The 17,196-nt window shown below is 37.6% G+C and overlaps 1 protein-coding gene across 4 annotated transcripts in view; it reads left to right on the forward strand.

The window, feature by feature from the left end:
• Nucleotides 1–17,196, forward strand: part of DGLUCY (D-glutamate cyclase) — a 49,749-nt gene that overhangs the window by 28,002 nt on the left and 4,551 nt on the right. For all 4 annotated transcript variants that reach the window (XM_072865171.1, XM_072865170.1, XM_072865172.1 and 1 more), the window contains 7 exons: nucleotides 634–756; nucleotides 3,086–3,283; nucleotides 5,365–5,625; nucleotides 6,103–6,202; nucleotides 7,996–8,144; nucleotides 13,079–13,198; nucleotides 14,876–15,027. In XM_072865171.1, the coding sequence (XP_072721272.1) occupies nucleotides 634–756; nucleotides 3,086–3,283; nucleotides 5,365–5,625; nucleotides 6,103–6,202; nucleotides 7,996–8,144; nucleotides 13,079–13,198; nucleotides 14,876–15,027 (1,103 nt within the window). The remainder of the gene's footprint in view (nucleotides 1–633; nucleotides 757–3,085; nucleotides 3,284–5,364; nucleotides 5,626–6,102; nucleotides 6,203–7,995; nucleotides 8,145–13,078; nucleotides 13,199–14,875; nucleotides 15,028–17,196) is intronic.

Genomic DNA, 17,196 nt, shown 5'->3' on the forward strand with positions numbered 1-17,196 from the left:
TTATATATACAGATTATATAAATTAATTCCAGAAAAGACAGTGTTATATTAAAGCATCTGAAGGATTTAAAACCAAAGGAAGAGAGCAAGTGCTTAAAATGACCCAGAATATTACAAGTAGGTGTTAGAATAAAGCAAAAGACAATTTAGTGGAAGCTGGGTAAGAGTGAGATGTAGTTATCTAACCCAGAGAGGTAAAAGAGTGGTTGCTCGTTTCTCTAGCTAAAGAACGTAGGAAGCTAAAGCAGCAGAAAACATGTTCTAGCAAGAACCCATTTTGCATTGCAGTCATTTATTCTTGTTTGCCAGTGTTATGAAAATAATTCTTCTGTTGATAGAGAAGATTTATAATATCTTGGAAACTCAGCATACACGTCTAGCTTGTGTTTTGTTGCAGAAATAAAGTGAATACATTTTTACTGATGTCATCGAGTACAAAAAGGGAAAACAAGTCAGCTCAGGTTCTGGGGACGTGCACTCAAAGGCAAACTAAATATGCCACTTCAGTGGACTTGCCACTGTCGCAATTCTAGCTCAGTGTCATTGAATGATGTTTGGGGTCCGCCCTCCCCAGCTTTGCAGTAGTACTGCTCAATTGGAATCTCTCATGATTTTGGTTTTGATCAATTCCAGGTCTGCTGGGAATACAAGATCTTTCCAAACCAGATTATGGAGATCCAGTTCACCTTCACCCTGGTGATATTCCAGTGTTTTGGGCCTGTGGAGTAACAGGAATAGAAGCAGTCGTCAACTGCAGTATGTACTATACTTGGAGACTCTTTTTAAATTATCCTTCAATCTCTTTTTCTTCTCTCTTTTTCTTTTTTTTTTTTTTTAAACATGGACTGATTGAGTTGGCTGATTAGCAGGCTCGATTTTAGGGTGAGCTAAAAAACACCCCAACCAAACAACAAGAAAACCTTTGGCAGGACTATTTGCCATTGTGGAATACTGGTCTACCTTCAAGAAGGTTCTTACTGAAATTCCATCACTTTTGTTTGAGTAGTTTAAAGGCAGAAATCTAAAGCTCTTGCAGCATCAAAATGTCTTTTTTAAGCATTATTAAAAACTAGAAGTTTAAATGCATTCTTTTTAAAGCTTCTTCCTTTTAAAATATTATTTTGTATTACACTAAATTATTACTTTGTATTATTGTTGTAAAACAATAATAGAGGGGAAAAAAAAAGCGGCCAGAAATCTTTCCAAAATGTTGTCAAGAGCTAGCAAAATGATTGACCTGGAAAAGAATTTTGAGCTTTTAAGTTTTGTTCTAAAAAGAAGTAAATGTGACACACTTTACATAAATGAAGCTTTGTCCTCCACACAGAGCTGTCCTGCACTTTATCCAGTCACTTATAACAGGCATGAGCACAAAGGGCAAGAAAATGCAACTAAATCACAGTGGCAGTATTATATACTGCTCAAAATCACTAGTGTATACTGAAATCTCGTATTTTAGTTCTCACTGAAAAATAAGCTTAATAATAATTGGCAGTATAAGTGGGAGAGCCTTGGGAGGTCATCTGCTTTGTCCTTCTCTCCCTGCAGGAGCTGCTACATCCTTGTGGTTCCTTACAGCTGTTTAGATAAACTGCTCTCAACAGCTGCTGTAAATATGTTCAGCACTAGGAGCAGAGACTTCTTTTTCTTTCTTACATACAACCCCTTTTCTCCAGTCCCAAATCCAAACTGAAAATCCTGCTCTTTCCTGTGTTCTCCAGCAGTTTTATTCGTCTTGCACCCTCATGCATCCTTGTTGCAGGGAAGGAAGAGGAAAAAAATTGCCAGCCTCTCTACAATCTGTTGCCCAAAGCAGCTGTCTTATCTTGCCTTTGCCTGGAGCTGGCTTTTACTTTTGTTTAGTTCTCCATTTTCTGTATTAAAACCAGTTGTCATTAATGCCTTCCAGGAAATTTTTGGCAGTTTTGTATCTTTCTGTGCTCCTTTCTCATCTAAGTAGCTAAAATTCTGCCATACCACCAGTACCCAAACTTCAGATGAATCTGCTAGCTTCTCACAAAAAATATTGTCTACTCACATGGTTTGGTGAGGTATATTAAACCTCAACAACCATGTTCCCCAGCTCCTTTGAAATTAACTAGCCATAGACTCCCAACAGATCTAGCACAGATCAAGCACATATGTACTTGTCAAAGAAATATCTTCTTCCTTTTCACCATCCTAACAAAGTAAGGTTTTGCTTGTGCCAGTTGTGATTTATCCAACAACATGCCAATTTTGACAAATCAAGTATAATCTAGATCAAGACTTATGGAATTAGTATAAAGACAGCAAATATTTTCAGGTTAGGGAGCTACTACACTGTCAGGTCTAAATAAGCTTATTGTTCACCAAGGTTTTAGATGCTACTCAGATTCCCTTTGCTGAGGCTTACTGGTCACCTTTTGTCATTATTCCTTGCCAGTTTATAGGTCTCCTAGCTAGGTTGGCAAGACCCTGCGCAGAGATGCTGTTCCCCATTTTCTTAATCCAATAAAGGTCTACTCCTAGCCAACAGGCAGTAGTTGACATAGTTTTGTCACATCACTCTTACAAGGATACTCAAAAGTACAAGGGAGACACTACGGCTTCCAGCAGCACTCTAGAACCTAGAAAATGAGTTTATTCTTACGGAAACAGTATCACCAACACACGGTGCAAGCTTAAGCATTAACTTGTTCTTATGTCAATGCACTAGTTTATTCATGCGTGCCAAACCCAATTTTCAGATTTGTTAATTCCTGACAGACTTCCTTGGAGGCTACCAGTGTTCAGTTCCTAAGTTGCCTCAAGTTTATACCAAAGAGGATATCGTAGAAAAACCTGATCTCAACTATCCATGTGAGCTTTTTAAAAGTGAAAACATTTTCAGATGTATATGCATACATTTCTTTCTCCAAGTGTATTAATTGCTGCAGTGTAACTTAAAATATCACCTGTTTTTAATGATGTAAGTGTCATCAGGCAGGGATGTTGTTGTTAAATAGCTCTGTGTTGTTAAATAGCTTTTTGCAATTTTATCATTCTAATATTTCAATATATTGCAATAACAACCTGTTTAATTGAAGTTTTTCACCCGTTTTAGGAGCTCCATTAGCTTTTACTCATTCTCCTGGCTGCATGTTCATTACCGACCTAAAGAATGACAATGTCACGGTCAGATCCTCAAGAGAAGTCCCACAGGTCCACTGCATTTCTCAGGATCCTCTGCATTACACTATTGTGTCAGCAGAAGCAGCCCAAAAGATAAAGACTCTGGAGACCCTAATTGGAACAGATCCAGGTAAAAACAAAAACTCTCTTCCTTTAGTGGATTTGTTATGAGGTAGATATGACCTATCCTGCTTTTTTAGATATTCATGAAGTTCAAGAACAGAGTAAGAATCTAAAGGCAATTTTAAGATTTTAAAAATTCTTTGTGGAATACAGCGAGTTAATATAACTAGGTCTTACATTTTCTGTTACCATACTTAATATCAGAGTCTGGCCAAAACCATTCAACCTGATGGGTAGTGGAATATCTGATCTTGATGACTGCATACTCTCAAAGTACACAGAAGCATCGATGTTTACAGCAGATTGGAGAGTCCACAGGGAATAAGAACTGTTACTGGATAAAACTGAAATTGGTATGTAAAGTACAGGGCACCTCAGCACGCTGGTAACAGCTACGCAGGTATTCACTGTTGAGTATATAGCACGTTTCTTTACATATATTCATGACTACTGTGCTCCTACCAGAACATTCTAGTAGTTGCCTGTGCTTTGGGTAGGATTACATCAAGCTCTGCTGACATATTCATCACTGAGGGGCTGTGTGATGGACCAAAGTGACCTGAGCACCACAGAAGGTTGAGAGGTAGGGCTGCACGTGCGCACAAGGAAGATGAGAGTGAAATAAAGGCAAACTGAATAGCGCAACCATGCCTAAAATACACACTGAATTAGTCCCCTCTGTCTGCTGTAAATTCTGATCTCAGTTTCCCATAAATTTTCTGAAATCCTCTGTAGGCAGTAGCGGAAAAGAGCTGACGCCCAGCTCTCCCAAGCTCCGGGTTTGGGCTGTGTGCATATGTTTGGGTCTGTGTATTTTTACTCACAAGGCCTCTCCTTTTCCCACTCTCTGGAGTTCAGCTTGGCACAGTGCCATGCTCTGCAGAAATACAGGACCCAGCTTAAGAGTTAGCTCATTTTATTGCTCAAGGAGAGTACAGTACTTTATCTCAGTTAATACACCCCACTTCTCAGAGACTAACATTCCCTGCTTCTGTTTCTTAAGTTTTGTTCAGAACGTTTTTCTGCGTCCACTATCTCTATATTGCCTGTATGTTATGTAGGAGGAACAGAGGGAGAAATGGCAAAGGGGAAATTGAGGACAAAAAGAGGAAAGTGCAGGGGGCGAGAAAGACGAAGATGTGAGGAGGCTAGAAAATAATAGTGAGGACTTACCTCTCGCTACCAGCCCATGAATATTGGCACATCACGCTGGTATTCGTGGTTTTTAGGAGTGCTAGCAAATCGAAAGGACTAGAACTGCACTGTCAACTTGTGTTTCTGAGTGCCAGGGAAGGGAGAGGGATCGGAAGTGTTTGAACAATGAAAGACATACAGGGATAACACAGCGTTGCCTCTTCAGGGACTGACCCACGAGAAGAGACATCTATTAATATTCACCTATTTCTCAAGGTCAGATAACATGGTTCTCTACTACATGAAATGTTACAAGATCTTTTAGCAGTCACCTCGATACCACTGTATTAATTGAGTTTAAAAAGCCCCCTGGTAACTCACAATGTCTCTGAAACCTCACTTCTGTGGTTAATAATTTCATTACGAGGAATTTATTTGGGAATTAGCTCTTCCCTGAGGGGATAGAGTTAAACAGAGACAAAGGACCAGCTTACCCATCTGAAGTCTGCATCAAAACTTCTCTAAGGTCTGGGATGCTTGAGCTGCAATCTAGCTTCAGTAGCTAGACATGGTCTAGCATGCTGTCACCACAGATCAGAGGAAAGCAGAGGGCCAAAGGAAAGGAAACGGTATGCAACAAGAGCTCAGAAAAAGAAAAAGCTATTTACATGAATACTAGAAATGCTAGGTATAGTAATTTTCAAAGTCCAGTTAACTGAAATTCTTAACCTGGAAGCACAGCCCATTATCGTCATTACTCATATCCTACACCTTCCTAGCTTTCCTGAGGAAATTACCCCAATTCCTGCCTTGACCAGACGTTCTTCTCTCTCTTTTTTTTTTTTTTTTAAGCCATTTTATGTCATTAAAGTATGCCGGTTCACCCACACAGAAACGTCAAAAGGAGAACAATATATTGAAGTGTACTGCTCTCTTTAAAAAACACTTTTATAGGAGACCGGGGTATAATTCATCTGCACCGCCAGGACGAGCTGCTGAAGGCTTGCCTGTCCATCTCCCATGCCCGGTCGGTGCTGATAACAACTGGATTTCCTACCCACTTCACTTACGAGCCGCCGGAAGAGAACGACGGGCCCCCGGGAGCCCTCGCTGTTGCCGCTATATTGCAGGCCTTGGAGAAAGAGGTTGCCATAGTAACAGATCAGCGAGCCATGAATCTGAATAAAAAGATTATTGAAGAGGCTGTTCAACTAGGTAAGACACATGTTTTCTCGGGTTTTATCTTGCCAATTTTAGCCAAGGTTTGCTTCAGTTAATCTCACTGTCACTTAGTACAGGATATTTTTTTCTCTCCCAGAGAATGAACCAGGGTTCACCCTCCAAGCTCAGATCAGCGTTGCTACAATGACATTTTGTTCAACCTAGCTGGCGTCAAGTTAATGCTTACATAGCTGGGTACTGCTTCTGGATTAGCCATTTGTGACCAGTTCTGGATGTCTGTTCTTATTCTTGTAGACCTGTTTTCTATCTCAAGGTCCCCTTTACTAGCACTAACATCCAAATAAGTTTAATTTAAAGTAAGGATGCAGGAGTTTAACAGGCACTGTGTAAAGACATTGAGTCCTTACGATTCTGACTGTTCTGCTTTTTTTTCTTTTTTTAAAGTTACTCAAACACACATCAAACAAGAAAAGGTACATAGGATCTGAATTGTATTTTGTTTTCCTGTAGGAATCCTGATGAGACCTGTCCCTCTCTTGAGTTATCAAAGGGAAAGTGCTGATTCAGCTTTAATGTTTTTGTGTGAGAATGGGAATCCTGGAAGACCTAGGTATGTGTATTCAGTTTTTGAGAATGGGTCACACCTCTACTGTGCAAAGTTATAACAAAAATAATGACCATGATCTAAGGCGGCATAACGGTTACAGGTAAATCCTTAAGGCTTGGGATGAACAGAACAAACTTTGAAGCCAAACATTGGTATTGGAGCACACACAGAGTACAGAATTGCATGTTATTCTGCAATTATGCATTTCTGGAGTACAAAAAAAGAAACAATACTTTGTATATCAATAGCTCTTTTCCTTTGAAAATTTTCTAAAAGCTTTTCAGCTGTTATTCCATAGATATATATACATACACACACACAATATCGTTTTACCAATTTTTAAATCAGTAAGAAAATCAGAAAAGGGAAGTATTATGTCAGAGCCGGTAAAAGAGCTAGGAAAAGAGTTGTGGAGTGTGTTCACTTTCTAGAGCTTTGGCTCAAGTCTGACAGCTGGAGAATCTGATCTGATTTAATAAAATGTCATGTGTTTGCAATAGTGTGAAAGTGATCATCCTATTGTCTTTAGGCAGCCAAAGCCAAAATTATAGATGTATGTATGTACTTCTCAATATTGATTTGCATATGCATTGTTGAATATACAATGTTGGGCAAAAATTCAGATTTATACGAAGCGTGTGATTAGGGTAAATGCACTGGAAAATTTGCTAAGTAGCTGCACACACATTTCATTACTTAGCAGGCAACTTACATTTCCTTTAATAGGCATACATTGCTCATTTTTATTGACCGTCCCTTGTAAAGCATTATAATGTAGTTGCCTGCAGTTTGTTCTCTTTAATAAAATGATCTATCACCCTGGTATTTGCTTCCTCAACTCATTCAATTCCCATTTCTTACCACAGGTTAGTGTATGCTATAATTGTATGCTGTAATAGTATGCATAATACTGTCCACATTTTTTATGTATTGTTTTAAAAATTTGTTTTATAGCTATGCATAACACAATTACAGCCCATTTGTATTTTGATTAATCCCACAGTCCCAAAAAGCTAAAGTAAGTGTTTCTTTAAAGTAGACAACTAACCTGCTTAAGGTCTCTGGAGTCACCGTAGAAACCCACCCACAAAAACATTAAGTAATTCAGCAAAATTAGTAACCTCTTGACAGTAAAACTGGAGAAACAGAAGCAAAATAACTTAATTCTAACATACAGTGGCAGAACTGAGTACTAAAATTCTGCTTAAAACATAGGACATCTGCAGTACATGTCTACTTTCACAACTAGCAAAATAGCCATAGACTTAAAGAAAAATCCCCAAATCTAAAGACCCAAACCAGAAAACTCCCTAACTAGAAACAAACAAACATTTGCCAAGCAATGTACTTTAAGCAGAGACTATATTTACACTAACATGGATTTAGATGATCATTAATTTGCCACTTTTTTGTTTACTTTGAAAACAGTTATAGAGATTAATATCTTACAAGACATGTATTTTAACAAGCAAGGCCAGATGGCTGACCCAAAGGATTGCTGGTTAGGAGGATTTCAGGAACTTCTCCATTTCTTGGTGGCAAATGTGGTTTGAGGGAGTTGCACTAAAGCTATAAAGAAACTAGACTAGCCTTTGAAAATAAACTGTAGAGAACTACATTCAGAAATAACAAAACAGCGTCCAAGTTTTACCTTGAATCCCAAATGGCCAAAAAGTAGCACCAAGCACAACAGGAGAAGCAGCCAAAGGAAGAGTTTGTTACGTGAGAATCACAGCTTTGACTTTGTTGTTTTCACTCTGTTGTTTCGTCTGTTGTTTTCACTCGTCTCTAACCAGATTTGATCACCTGATAGCAATAGAGCGCGCTGGGATGGCTGCTGACGGCAATTATTACAATGCCAGGAAAGTTAACATTAAACATCTAGTGGATCCCATAGATGAACTATTTTTAGCAGCGCAAACCATTCCAGGAGTCACAACAACAGGTATGTGCGAGTTTGTGTTCTATTCTCAGAAGCAAGAGGAGCCCAAAACAGGAACTCTTACTGGAAGTGAAGGGGAGCAGGAGGCAGGTGCTGAATAACTGCCTGCGGGCTACAGCTGGTTGTCGTGGTTGAACGTAGAGACCGTTGCTGGAGAAAAATTAGAGGTTTCTGTTGAAGGGCTCCCACAACCAAAAAAAATGCAGGAGTTGATTTCAAAGTTATTTAAGGACAAAAAAGCAAGCCCAGATGTGTGTATTATCTATACATCACTGTCCATACATACGCTTCTTTAAGTGTAGTTTTTGACACTGACTTTATTCTCTATTTTATGTGTGAAAGGCAGCACAGAAAGCAAATGACTACTGAATGGAAACATTAAATATTAAAATATTATCGTTATTTTTATGATTGTTACACCTGTGTTAAAACAGCAGTCTGGACAGAATCTTAGTTTATATTGCTTTTTAGCTGTACATTTTCTTGAGCAGGGATTGCATATTTGCAGCTATTATAACAGTGCCTTTTCTAACAAAATATACGTATACAATAATAATGTTTAAAGGAGTACATTGTCCTTCCTGCCAAAACTACATTAGCATTGACTAATACATCTAGCAAGAGCGCTGTTGTCAACGCGGTGCTCCTCTCTTTTGTCGATAGTCCTTTTTTCCTGAAAACTGACTTGTATCTGGTTTTGAAAGAATATGCCATAGATCAAGGATTCCCAGATATATGTAAAGTGTTGTACAACGTCCTTGTACAATCGAATGTTTCATGCTACACTGTGTGGCCCAAGGCGGAGTTAAGAGATATATAATCTATATAAATATTAGAAACAAAATTAGAAGTAAGCGTCACAAAATTAGAAATAAGTGCCCACACCAGGCTGATTTCAGCCACATCAGAACGTGTCTGCTGATCTGGCTTTGTTTCTCCTTGTAGTGCTGTGGCCTCACTCCTAAGTATTGCCAAAAGCGCTGGAACTTTGACTTCTCAGTAGTGATGTTTTTCAAATGTTTCCACAGAATTTAGAGAGCTCCTGCAGAGATAATGAGTAGTCTGATTTCATTGTATTGGAAGAATTTAAAAGCTGTATAGCAGAAGAGTTCACTGGTATTTTTTGTATTATCTTAAAACTTGTAATACATTTTACTTAGATTTAATTCAAATTTTTGTCCTATTCCTAAGGGGTAACTTTCAACATTCAAAAAGAAGCACTCTAGATGGCACTCTGTTGGCAATCTCGGCAGAGAAGCTGAAGATTGACTGAATCAGGATAGAAAAAGCTCTCTTTCATACAGATGCTTAGCAAAATGCCTCAGAGCTTTATCTGCTGCAGTTAATTTAAATTATGTTGTCTCTGATTTTAGACTGTTGGTACAAGGACTTGGTCTGTCCAGCTACTGATGTAACATCACATCCTGATGCCTTTAATAAAAGTACCCTAATCTCTTAAAATATCTCCCAGAGCAGCTCAAAGTCTATTGTTGATTTGGTGGAGTTTGGAGTGTTCTGCACAGTGGGAACTTGAATCTGTTCAGCAGAATTTAGTTTGTTTTAAACATTCTCTGAATATTCAAGTATACTATGAAATGTAATTAATTAAAGATACCACAAGCTTGTGAACAGAAGAAAAGAAGCAGCTATCCAGATTCACTGTGTCCCATTGCTGTGAATTTTCTCTAAAGAGATGTCTGCATAGAAAATGATTTAACAAGTCATAGGCGTCAAAAAACAATGAGGGTATCTGCTTTGATCTCCCATGGAATTTGAGTACATGGACATTGCTGGAGAACTAATTAAGTGCCTATAGAAAAACAATGTAACTTTTTTCTTACATTGTCTGTTACCTAGTTAAAATTTCTTATTTTTCTTATCACACTAACTTTTTGTGTCTGTTTTTTAATTTGATTACAATTTCTTGGGATAGCTGTTGGCTTTTTCAATGTATTTCTGCAAAGCCAAACTTAACAAGGCAAGAATCTGGGCTGTGGCCTTTGCATCTTATCTCTCATTACTGATGATAAGGTATTGCTACTGATTATGATAAATTTTTCTGGTGTGGCTATCTTTGACTTTCTTCATGGTCAGCAGGAATTTGGAGGCACATGTCTGGTTCCAAAATAAAATACAAATATTGTACAGCACCCATTAGGGTGGAGTACTCAGGTAACTTTATAGACTAGAAAAGGATAGTAGAAAGATCAAGTTTTCAGCCTTACAGAAGTCTTTATGTAGTGTGCTTAGTGGCATGAAGTACTGTGTTAGTAGGTGGAGAGGGGAAATATTAGAACATTTGTTACATGCTGATTAATTGCTGCCAAGTTTTGCATTTAAAACAAGATCTGTGTTTAAAAAAAATCTGATCTAGGACTCTGACCACAGCCAAATCATGAACAGTGCCTACAATTGCATGGGTACCGATACCATAAAAAGTCATGGAGTAAGCAGCAACCTTCAGGAATATACAAAATAAGAAGACATGAAAGGCTGAGGTTGGAAGAACTCATTTTCCACAAAAGATTGAAATAAAAGATTAAGAGATGTTACTGAAACCACATGCTATTTTTTTCAGCTGCCATACAATTGACATAGCTATTTGCTATTTATATAGGAGCTAATGAAATGCTTTCCAAAGTACTGCATGAAAAAATGTGGTCACACTTGTTTCCCTTTCATACAAATGATTTTTATCACAGAAGAGTGACATTTCCTGCATTTTTCAGGAATGTAGTTTCAGAAAACAATGTAGCCAGTGAAAACTTGCGTGGAGGATCTAACAGAACTAGGTTTCCTCTGCCTGGAAAGCACTTGGGCCTTTAGGAGAAGAGGATTCATCTTGTCTGTTTGCAGACATCTATATTTGAGATGTCTGCCTTGGGGTGAGGTGAACCGAATGTTTGAAGGGTCTGTTTTTCTCTCTGCTGACTTTAAAAGAAGTCCAGCTGACTAGCTCATGTGTAGATGGCCGCGTTTTGTCGGGTGGACCTCACTCTGGAAATCAACAGTAAAATGTAGTCCTCTGCCGACGTGTAGAGGAAGAAGAACACAGATGGTACAGGAAAATTTTTCAGTGTGGTGTTCTTTTCCTCCTAGTGTAATGCTAATGGGATCCATCCACAGCAGTAGATCTACTAACTGCATAGCCATCCTGGTGACAGGACTTCCACAAAGACAAGAAAAAGCAAAGCAAGGCTGATACAAAAAACCCCTGAGCAACAGATTAGTATCTTTCAGTTACAGAAACTGTTGGTGATCTTCAAAGGACAAGAATTCATTTTAGCCTTTTTAAAGGATATTAAGAGCAAAATTTGGGATTTTGAATATAAGAAAAATCAATACATTTTGTGGATTCTTATAAAATAGTAGTAACTACCATATTTATATATGATGATAGAGGCACCATGATTATGTCATTACCTATTTGAAAAGTACTACCAACAAACAGATTTCAGAAAGCACCATTAAATCCCAACACCAAAATAAATGTGAACAGATTATTAAAGCAGATAAGAAAAAAGATTAGCTTCATTGTTTCATGGCAAATCCTTTTATGTAAGTTATGTGTCACTCAGTTACGCTCCCCTTGACTACTTAGACTTAAGGAGTTAAATAAAAAATTGCTGCTGAGAAACAACTTTCAATTTCACTTAAAGAAGAAATTCACTACAGACCTATGTGAGATATTTATGCAGTTACTAAAAGTGTTAAATTTATCAATTTTCAGGGCTTGAAGTGTAAATTATAAATACTGTAATTTCTCTCCTGTAACACATGCTATGCATTAGAGCACAGTCACATTTCAAGTTCAAATATGATACATTGCAGTGAGGACTTGGAGCTCTTCACTGTTCTGTTTTGCAGACATTAACTAGGATTTTTCGATAAAATCTTCAAAATTGAGAAGATGCCATTTAGACTAGAAGGTGAAAGAGAAATGTTAATTTCCATTTAACTAGATGGATTTTTTGTGTGTGTTTTTTTTTTTTATATACGTTGGTAAGAGACTAAAGGTACTATCCAGCTTTCATGTAAGCTGCTAGTTTATGTGTTATCCTCATCTCCAGATCTTTGAATGACACCTAACCATTTTATGTCTCAAATATAGGGTTGCCTAGAATTTGCCTGAAATGACACAGGTCCCATAGATTTTACTGAAATCACTGAGACAAATACATAGTGTTTCTACTTGACCAGGAGAAGTCAAGGCCCCACACCCTGAATATATGAACACTTTAAAAAAAAAAAAAAAAAGGCTAGTTTGGTTTTTTTTTCATAAATTACTAGAAAAAATGAAAACAGTAATGGTACACAGGGTTGGGCTTTTTGTACACTGTGGCACAATGATAGTGATCTGTATAAACCAGATTGCCAGTGCAGTAAGTGCCCCTTCTGCCAAAGTCCTTACATATATTTTTGCTTATCTTTCTGCTAAAATTGCTACTTTTAACCTCTTTTTTTTATTTAAAGCTTTTAACAAACCAAAGTTTTCTATGCTTGCTTTATTATAGAATCATAGGCTAATTTCTCAGGTTTATTTTGGATTTGTTTTCTATCTTCTTTATTTGTGCTGATGTACTTATGATAATGCGTTATATAGAACACTCACTTAAGGCCTTCCGTAAGCAAAGTTTATTATCTTAGTTCTGTCTGCAGTTCATGAGCACTTGATAATTTTGATTTCTTTTGCCTGCACCAGTACAGCATATATTGCACATATACACTTGCAGGTTAGCATGTGATAGGTGATGCTTTCAGCTATTTCATTCACAATCTTCTGTTTTTAGACACTTTTGATTAAAAAGGATAAATTGTCTTGTATGGAGATATAAACTGTCACGAAGACTCTGGGGAAGACACTGGATGCTTTCTAAATGGATTGTTAGTTATATGCTGGGTTCATACTCATTTGATCTTTTTCTCTTTTAATAAAGGTGTTGGAGATGGAGGAAATGAATTAGGAATGGGCAAAGTAAAAGATGCTGTGAAGAAGCACATAAAAAATGGAGACGTTATAGCTTGTGATGTTGAAGCTGATTTTACTATTGTAGCTGGTAAGGGATTTTTGGGGGTGTGGGAAAGTTGTTGATGTTTGAGAATAGAATTGACAAGAAAACATCTGTCTTTCCAACTCATTTGTATTGGCCCTTTCTTTGTATGACCAAGTCATCATTAACAAACAAAGCTGTCTCTGTATTATGTCCATTCTCTGAATAGTTAAGCAACTATGGTTCTAGCAGGAATGACTGAAAATTGAGGATGTCCCATGAAGAAAGTACATTTAATTGGAAATAGGTGGGCAAATCCTGAATATTCTTGAAAAACCACACCTTAAATAAAACAACAAGGAAGGCTGCAGAAGTGATCTGTGTGGGAATTAAAATGTCTATGCACATATGAATTTTCAGTATAATTGATGAGCTTCCGTGGGTGTCACCCTGTCCGGGTCATCAGTCATATTGCTCTCACATGGAGAGATGCTAAGTCCTTTCAACAGCCACGTGAGGACACATGTACATTCTTAATGTACAACAAAAGTTGACTGCTATAGTTAAAATTCTCTTCTACCTTAACGTCTTAACCAGCACGAAATAAAATTCGCAGTGAAAGAGAGGTGTTCAGCAAGGACCAATTTATGAACTGAATGGTCCATATTGTACTTAGGCTCAGGTTTCTGGGTTTCTAACCTAGGTATCTGACACACTTGATACTAAACCAGCAATTCTGGGGGAGAAATGAGAGTGTGGTGAAAATTACATCTACTTCTTATGGCTATATGTATAGAGTATCTATGGTGGCTGTTTTGGCAATTCTGATGCTTTTACTTTGAAAGCAACTGTCGCACTCAGACCCTGCAAAGGGAAGCGAGGCGGAGGTTTGGACATGTTTAAGTGTGGAAAACTACATGCACTAAAACAACTTCCACACTTTTTGAAAGTTTTGCTATTCCGCGTGCCTGGAAAAGGTATCAGGCAGCAGAGAGAACTTCTCACAGCAATTTTCAAATCTAACAATCTCCAGTACAGTCTTGACAAAGAAGCTGTCAAACAAGACTGTGTGGACTGATTTGATAACAGTGTACAGAAAATTTATGCATATCAACTATGTTAGAATGCCTTTTTGTATGTGATACTTACACCAAGGACACATCATCAAGACACAGACAATTAGTTTCACCATGGCTTCATATCTTATAAAATAGCTGAACTCTTTAATCAGTCATCATTTGTGACCAAAAAGGGATTCTCTGCAATGGTATAGCGTACCATTATAAAATCTGGCACCAGTGAAAATTTGCCTGGTTTAGGATCCTTTGTCAAAATCTTCTGCCTCTGTGTGGTTAAAAGCAAAAGACACTGGGCTGTAACACAGCTCCTCACAATTCATGGACTTCACATTAAGCCAAGTGGAATTGTGTTATAGACCATGCCCATTTGAGTTTTTGCTTTGTTGGAAAGAAAAACCACAAACTAAGCTAGATGGAAACTTGCAGAAATTCGATCTGAAATACCACTGAAAATATTTTAATATGTTAAGTAATTGTATATTTCTGAAATAAATGTTCCAAATTCATGACAGTATTTAATTCATATCCACATTCCATTTCACCATCGCTACGTGAGACCCAGTTGTACGTGCCTAATGACTTATGCAGGTTAGGTATCTTTGCAATAACTATTGTTGGTTGTTTTTTTTTTACAATTTGGTTTCATGGTGACATTCTTTGGCAGGGGTCTCTAACTGGGGAGGTTATGCCATTGCTTGCGCTCTGTATGTTCTCAGCACTTGTGAAATACATGACCGCTATCTGAGGAAAGCCGTTGGGTTTCCACGGGTATCAAAGAAGATGGTCTGGCTATCGGCACTTCCATCAGTTACCAAGGTAATTTCTGTAGGGCCAAGGAGTTGTGACTTGCTCATGACAGGTAGATGGAATTGGCTACCAGCCGCTAAATCCTGCCTAGTCCAGTTCAATAGTTTACTTTCACATGGTCTTTTGATGACTTTTGGGAATCCCTGGTGAACGAGCAGCCACGCTGTACTTAGAATATTCCACAAAGGATTCAAGACAGATTGAACATAAAAATCCTCAAAAGTGAATGTATTTGTGTGCTGCGACTTCAAGCACAAGACAGTGCTACAATTTTACAGGCAGTGCAAGAAATCCTTGTAGTGCAATACAGTGATTAAAATTCCCTGTTGACTTCCTTAGCATCGTTCCTGATTTTATAAATCTCTGTTGTATCCTCCTTTAGATGTCTCTTCCAAAATCAAAAGTCACAGTTCTACTACGGAAGCTGCTCCATACTTCTGATCTTTGCACCTTACTTCCAATCATTCCACCTTTTCTAGTTATGTTAGAATCTTTCTATAATTAGGCTTGAATGTTTCTAAATTAAAGTGGGAGAAAGACTTGCAGACAAGTATTTTTAAATGTGTTTTGACTAATGCAGCTCTGAACAGTGTGATATATGGGAATGCAAAGGTTTCAGACAGAGAAAAAGTAAAATAACCGAGAGGAGTGAGAAATGACTGTGATCTGTGCTCAACCTGCTGAGCACATGGCTCTATTTTTAACTTGGCAGTGTTTAAAAAAAATTAAAATATACTCAATGATCAAGTAAGGTTTGTTCCACCATATTTGTAATAACTTAGGAACTTCAACCTTCAGTTTTATTGGCAGAGTACCTCTATAGAGACTTGGACAAAACCAGTAAGTTTGTGACCTCCAAGAATGCTAAGCAAAACGTAATCCACCTACCATAGATATTGCCCACAACAGTGGAGTATTTCTCCTGAGATAACAGTACATTCTGTGTGAAATTCCAAAAAAACACCTCTTAAGTATTTAGAGTAGGTCTTACTTTTTTTAAATTCTTGCTATTTTGATTTTTTCATCTAAAGGTCATAAAACTGGAACTGATCCCAACGTTTAGCATAGCCATATAGCCAGTTATCCTTTGACTTAACAAAGCATACGGCACCTTCCAGTGCAATCTTTTCCAAAAATAGATTAATTTATTTTCACTTTTCAATGTTTTTTTCCAGTTATGTCTACTCTTTTTGCCCTTTAAATTAACATATCCTAAAAACTACTATGATCCAAATTCCTGGTAATGAGATGCTGTAATTAAGTGTGATATTGTGTACAGGAAATCCTTCTTGTTTTTGTTTTACTAAGCTATACAGCTGGGAATATTGATAATAATCCAATAATGGGCTATTGAAAGTGCAATTCTAAAATCTATTGAGATAAAATTAATGGAAACAGTTTTGTGGAGGAGAGAAAATGACAAAATGTCTGACAAGAATATGTTATCTTTAATTATAAATCACGCAACAGTAAACAGTGCAGAAGATTGAACACATTAGTGTTCCCATACTCCATTAGTATAAAAAAAAAATCAGACCATTTACATTTGTATGGCTACTTCTGCCCAATCCAGCTTCTTTTACTGCTGTAATAATTACCCTAGTAAGATAAAGAGCACCACCACACATACCCACCTTGCTGTTTATATTTGTCTGTTTGTAATTGGAAAGAAGACATTTGAAGGAGTGCCTAAGCACCAAACAGCTTGCTTATAATGTGTTTTATTTTTCTTCCCAAAATGGCATTCCTTCCATGAAAACTATAGATCATAATTACTAAGTGAAGACTTCCCCTGAAATGCAAAGGTTGTTTCCCTGCAGCCTTGTGTTCAAGCAGCGTCAGGATTGTACTGCAACAAAGCACAGAACTGTGGAGCTCTCCATTCCCACTGAATAGAATGCCAAGATTGTTCTAAGTGCATGGATTTGTCTTTACATATATTTTAATAAGAGATACTGCAAAGCATTTGTTCCTTGTTGAGAACTTGATGAGCAAGAAACAACTTGATGTAAACAATCTTTACTTACCTTTCAGTGGTGGAGTTGAATCATAATTATGTTGGTTAATACAGCAGTGGTTTGATTTTTCGGATGTTCGTGGTACTTTTTAACTGAAGTGACTGTAGGGAAATATATTAATTCATCCATACCCAAACGTAGCTAATGCTGAACATCCTAC

This window comes from Ciconia boyciana, chromosome 6 (genome assembly GCF_034638445.1).
Source record: "Ciconia boyciana chromosome 6, ASM3463844v1, whole genome shotgun sequence".
NCBI lineage: Eukaryota > Metazoa > Chordata > Aves > Ciconiiformes > Ciconiidae > Ciconia > Ciconia boyciana.